This window comes from Dendropsophus ebraccatus, chromosome 12, assembly GCF_027789765.1.
Source record: "Dendropsophus ebraccatus isolate aDenEbr1 chromosome 12, aDenEbr1.pat, whole genome shotgun sequence".
Taxonomy (NCBI): domain Eukaryota; kingdom Metazoa; phylum Chordata; class Amphibia; order Anura; family Hylidae; genus Dendropsophus; species Dendropsophus ebraccatus.
The window spans coordinates 66,263,232-66,269,175 of NC_091465.1; the positions used below are offsets into that span (position 1 = coordinate 66,263,232).

General features: G+C 41.9%; 1 protein-coding gene across 1 annotated transcript; it reads right to left on the reverse strand.

The window, feature by feature from the left end:
• Positions 1-427: 427 nt before the first annotated feature.
• On the reverse strand, positions 428-5,650 carry LOC138769021 (ATP-sensitive inward rectifier potassium channel 11-like). The gene is made up of 2 exons (XM_069947180.1): positions 5,562-5,650; positions 428-1,746 (listed from the first exon to the last, which is right to left on the reverse strand). Exon 2 carries the CDS (start codon positions 1,693-1,695, stop codon positions 505-507), a length of 1,191 nt encoding a protein of 396 aa, XP_069803281.1. The 5' UTR covers positions 1,696-1,746; positions 5,562-5,650; the 3' UTR covers positions 428-504.
• Positions 5,651-5,944: the final 294 nt, after the last annotated feature.

The following is a 5,944-nucleotide window of genomic DNA, read 5'->3' on the forward strand; positions in this document are numbered from 1 at the left end:
AGTTTTTCACATTTTAATGTCCACCATATTTTCCATATCTCTTAAATTTCCTAAATATTAATTCAAAGCAGGAAAAGTAGAGAGTTAAACATCGTTATAGGCCTTATTTTAAAAAAAACAAAAAGACAACGGAAGCATTGTGATATGTCAGTCTCATACATTGAGAGGCTGCGTTCTCAGGACCATTAAAGGGGTTATCCAGCGCTACAAAAACATGGCCACTTTTCCCCCTCGCTTGTCTCCAGTTCAGGTGCGGTTTGCAATTAACCTCCATTTACTTCAATGGAACTGAGTTTGAAACCTCACCCAATCTGGAGACAAGAGAGGGGGAAAAGTGGCCATGTTTTTGTGGCACTGGATAACCCCTTTAATGTTTGCCTGCAAAATGGCTACCTACTGTATGAAAGCACCTTCATTACAAAAATATTCCCTTTTCTCTTTTCATTCCATACTGATATAATAGATGAAAATAAAGTAATTTGCTCCGGGGTAAAAAGGCAAGCACTAGGAATCAGATGAAGAGTCATTGGCTTGTGTACATGCGGCCATTTTCCTTTGAAGCAGTAACGCTTGCTGGCTGTCCAATTTTCTTTTCTTTACTGTTCTGGAAGTGTGACCACTAGAGAGTGGATGATACCTGCCTTCTGCCAGGTCTTTAGCGCTACAAAGAGGTCCATTTACTTTGACTGTGTTTCCGAATTTGGAATAGTCCACAGAATACTGGCCTTCTTCTTCATTCACAATTGGGACAAAACGACGGCCCCAGAGGATTTCATCCGGCAAGTAGGATGTCCGTGCCTGAGTGGTTATGCCAGTTGTTTCTACTACCCCTTCAAGGATTGCTACCACCTCTATATCTTGGTTGCCGAGATCATAGGCAGAGAAATGAAAAAGGGGGCTTTTCTCATCGATTGTATGGCTTATAATAAGAGGGGACACCAAGAAGATGGAATTTGTCCCCACTGGGTTCTCCACTTGGATGTCTACTTGGGAGATGGGAACGACCTCTCCTTCATCTGTTGTGGTCTTCTTGACTACCTGGATTTTAATCGAAGCACTGATGATCATACTCTTACGTAGATCGCCCACTCGAAACATAAAACGATATTTGCCATCCCGGCAGGCAATGACGGCGTGCTTACTAAAAATGAGGGTCTCTGCCCTGCGGTTTGCTTGGGCGGTCTTCATGAAGATGCATCCCAGCATGACAGCATTGATGATTAACCCTGAAATGTTCTGAATGATGAGGACCGTGATGGCCAGTGGGCACTGCTCTGTGACCATACGACCTCCAAAGCCAATGGTCACCTGGACCTCAATGGAGAATAAAAAAGCTGAAGTGAAGGACTGGATGTTAGTGACGCATGGTGTAGAGGAGCCGCGTTTGGGGTCTAGATCCCCATGGGCGAAAGCGATAAGCCACCAGGCCATAGCAAACAGAACCCAGCTGCACATGAATGTCATTGTGAAGATAAGTAAACTATGCTGCCACTTTAGGTCCACCATGGTGGTGAACACATCTTGGAGGAAACGTCCTTGCTCGCGAATATTCTTATGGGCCACATTACAGGCACCATTTTTGGATACAAAGCGTGCCTTTCTGAGTTTGGTCTTGTATTGAAGATGATCAGCTTTATCTTCTGCAAGTCGAGTTATTAAGAAATCATCATGGATCAGCCCCTTCCGGGCGAGCATGTTTGCAGAGTGCGAGTACTGGTATTACCTTATGGAGATGCGCCAGTTCATCTGCAAAAGAGAAAGATTCATGGTTTTATGAATATCTCCCAGGTGCCTGGTACAAAGGGCAAAAAGCTCATTTCCTAACTTATCTAAAGATATACTTGTGCAGGACACGATAAAAGACAATCTGCCAGGGCTTCATTCCATTTCATACGACAGATAAAACCTAAGAGCTTATTGATTACTGCTTAAACGGCTATTTATACCTAAGGCTATGTTCACATCTAGAAGCTGCCCTGCCTCACCAGTATACAGAGAGATAAGGGCAATAGGGTACACTGATGTATGGTATGGCCTACCTGCCAATAAATTGCCCACGAGCAGGCATGTTTGGTTTGTACTCCATATACTTTCTTTTTATGGGACTCAAAAGATTAATATACTGAGCTTGAGAATCCTGCAAAAAAAAAAAAAAAAAAGTATGTGTTCGGAAAACAGACCGAATATAGTTGCTGTCAGACTACATTCAGTCAATGAAAGTAATCTGGCCGTGGGTACAATACGGTATATGCTGGCAGATCCTTTGCTGGTATCCCAATGTCTGCTGGTGATATACAACTTATAGATGTGAACACAGCTTAATGCTGTTGGTTAACTAAACATTGTTTACCCTCCATAATCTTAATCCTTGTACCTAAGGAATCCCATTAGAAAACTCCCTCTGTGCCATCCAGCCTTAAGATGACCACTAGATACTTAGGATGTAGAGATGACCCGGCACTCACCTATACATTATGCTCTTTATTATAGTGTAGTATGCATCAGGTTACAGCAAGGACGCGTTTCGGCCAAGCATGGCCTTCATCAGCAAAGCTTTGCTGATGAAGGCCATGCTTGACCGAAACGCGTCCCTACTGTAAGGCTAGGTTCACACTTCGTTTTTGCAATCCGTTTAACGTATACGTTTTATGGAAAAAACGGATGCAATTGTATGTCATCCGTTTGGATCCGTTTTTCTATTGACTTCCATTATGAAAATAATAGTATCGAAACGGATGCGTTTTTTTTAACGGACACAAGTAGTGTTGACTTTTTTGTAGTAGTAGTGTTGACGTTTTTCTGTCCATTAACCCTTAGGGGACATTTTTGCGTTTTCGTTTTTCCCTCCTCGTGTATATAAGGCCATAGCGCCTGCATTTTTCCACCTAGAGACCCAAATGAGCCCTTATTTTTTGCGCAACTAATTGTACTTTGCTATGGCAGATAAAAAATGTGTCGGAAAACCAGAAAAAAATTATATGTGTGGTGAAATTGAAAAAAAAAAAGTTTTTTTTTTTATTTGGGGGGGGGTTGTTTTTACTCCGTTCGCCCTGGGGTAAAACTGACTCGTTATATATGTTCCTTAAGTTGTTACGATTACAACGATATGTAACATGTATAACTTTTATTTGATTTGATGGCTTGTAAAAAATTAAAACCTTTTAAAGAAAATATATGTTCCTTAAAATCGCTCCATTCCCAGGCTTATAGCGCTTTTATCCTTTGGTCTATGGGTCTGTGTGAGGTGTCATTTTTTGCGCCATGATGTGTTCTTTCTATCGGTACCTTGATTGCGCATATACGACTTTTTGATCGCTTTTTATTACAATTATTCTGGATTTGATGCGACCAAAAATGCGCAATTTCGCACTTTGGAATTTTTTTGCGCTGACGCCGTTTACCGTGTGAGATCAGGAATCTGATTAATTAATAGTTCGGGCGATTACGCATGCGGCGATACCAAACATGTTTGTTTATTAATTTATTTATTTATTTTTATTTATAAAATGGGGAAAGGGGGGTGATTCAGACTTTTATTAGGGGAGGGGATTTTGTGTTATTAAAAATACATTTTTCTTTTACTTAACACATATACTAGAAGCCCCCCTGGGGTTAGGGTTATTCCCCCTGGGGTTAGGGTTATTCCCCCTGGGGGACCTCTAGTATATGCACTCTGATCTCTCATAGAAATCCATGCAGTATAGTTATACTGCATGAATCCATGAGATCGGTGTTCTATTGCTTTTGGCTGCTGCAGCCAAAAGCGATAGAATGCCGAGCCGGGATCAGCGCCATTACGGCGCAGACCCCGGCCCGGGATGGATGCGGGGATCACCCCCCCCGCAATCGCGCCGCAGGGGGGCGATCCCCCCACTAGACCACCAGGGATGGATATGAGCCGCGCGACCCCCCTCTGAACTCCCATAGCGGCACGAGGACGTTCAGTAACGTCCTGGTGCAGCTATGGGTTAAAAGTGACCAATTAAAAATGGATATATTGAACGGATTGCAAAAACGCAGAGTGAACCCAGCTTAATGTGATGCATACAGCACTATAATAAAGAGCAAAACGTATTGGTGAGTGCCGGATCTTCTCTACGTTCTCTTGGATATTATTATTATGTCGAACACCAACGACTGCCAGAGAATTGTCCCTCCTACATCTATCAGACCACTAGATATGTGTCAGCCAAACCAGCCATCCATCCATCCAATGTGTATGACAGCCTTCTGACTCTCCCCTTGTCAGCACATGTAAAGGGTCAGAAGCACAGGGCGTGTTGGATATCAGGTGCCCATCTTTTGTTATCAGGTAGATAAGCCGCTGCCAAAGGGTGTCTGTGGCTTTCTGCCTTTTCCCCATTCAGAATACATACATGCCTGGACAAGCATGTTGCGATCGTTGTTGGCAGAGTGAGGCATACCCTATTGAAAAAAAACTTTTACTTTACATATATTGTCATATCCTGGCAGAGAAGTCTGGTCATGTTAGCGATCAACATACATATACCATATTCTTCAATGTGATTAGCGCTACGGAGGGGCACAAGTAGTGGCAGATAGTGGGTTACAATGCTGAAACTTAGATTCCTAGGTACTTTTTTTTTTAGGTATTTATTATTATTTTATTCATTTTACTTTTTTTTATTTCTTTATTGTTAATGTATTTTACATATATAGGTAATTATTATAATTTTTTTTCCATTCTATTTTAAATCACAGAATTCATGTGGATTTCTAGTACAGGATTCTCCCTGGGAATTTACAGCACAATGCATGTGCCTATCTCATCAATCTATGCTGCATATCTATGCAGCATAGATCTGTATGAGAGATCAGAGTACCTATACTAGAAGTCCCCCAGGGGGAATTACCCTAACCCCAGGGGGAATAACCCTAACTCTAGGGGGGCTTCTAGTGAAAGTGTAAAAGTACAAATAAAAGTGTTGTTATTAATAAAAAGCCCCCTCCCCTAATAAAAGTTTGAATCACCCCCCTTTTCCCATGTTATAAATAAAAATAAATAAATACTAATAAATAAATAATAATTGCTAAATGTATTTACAGTGTGAGAACATAGCCTAAGTATCCCTAACGCATCTAAAACCAAACCCTTAATAATTTTAAATTTAATGGAAAAAATATATATATTCTAAACTTCATTCCAAATGTAATTATTTACAACGTATGCATACAATATACTTGAATCATTATTCCTAATAGTCATTTTTCAATGTTATACATTTCATTCCGCAAGAGACTTTGAACTTGAGCTGTAACCGATGTAAAATCAGCCTAAGACTCTGTAACTGCTGTAAAACCACAACTCCCAGCATGTCCTCACAGCTCCAGTGCATGCTGGGTGTGCGATTTTACAGCCGGAAGGCAACAAGTTGGGGACCACTAAGCTACAGAATAACAATGTTTCAAATGTTGATACAATTATATGGGGAAGAAGCTGTGTGTTGTTATGTGTCAGTACAGGAGCGGTGTCTGGTGTCACATTACTGGCAGAATTAATAGGCGTCTGTCACTATCAGGGTATTCAACATATGACTGACCTGTCAGCGTCCAGCACCAGGGACAGCGTCGCTTAGGATGGAAAGGGTTAAATGATGCCAAAGCTGTGCTCTTCCATTTGTCTCCTCTCTATCAGCTGCTGGGGTGCTGGTACACTGGGCCTCTCCACTGCCATCAATTATTAACTGAGATGCAAGTCAGAGAAACAAGGAGCTGGGCTAGATAAGGGGCCAAATAAAACCCAGCTCATACAGGGGATTCCCTTACCTGGATCTAGAGGGAACCTTGCAGACATTCAGTGATGACTTGGGTTTTGGAAGCTTCACCCCTTTGATCAGTGAGGAATGGTACAGTCTGTGGATGGGGTTGGAAGCTGGGATGCAGCAGGCTCTGTGTGGTCTTGGTGGCTGCACCATGTGATTGG

What these genes read in the sequence shown, in the direction of transcription:
- LOC138769021 (XM_069947180.1), bottom strand. Translation starts at nt 1,695, where the DNA reads ATGCTCGCCCGGAAGGGGCTGATCCATGATGATTTCTTAATAACTCGA.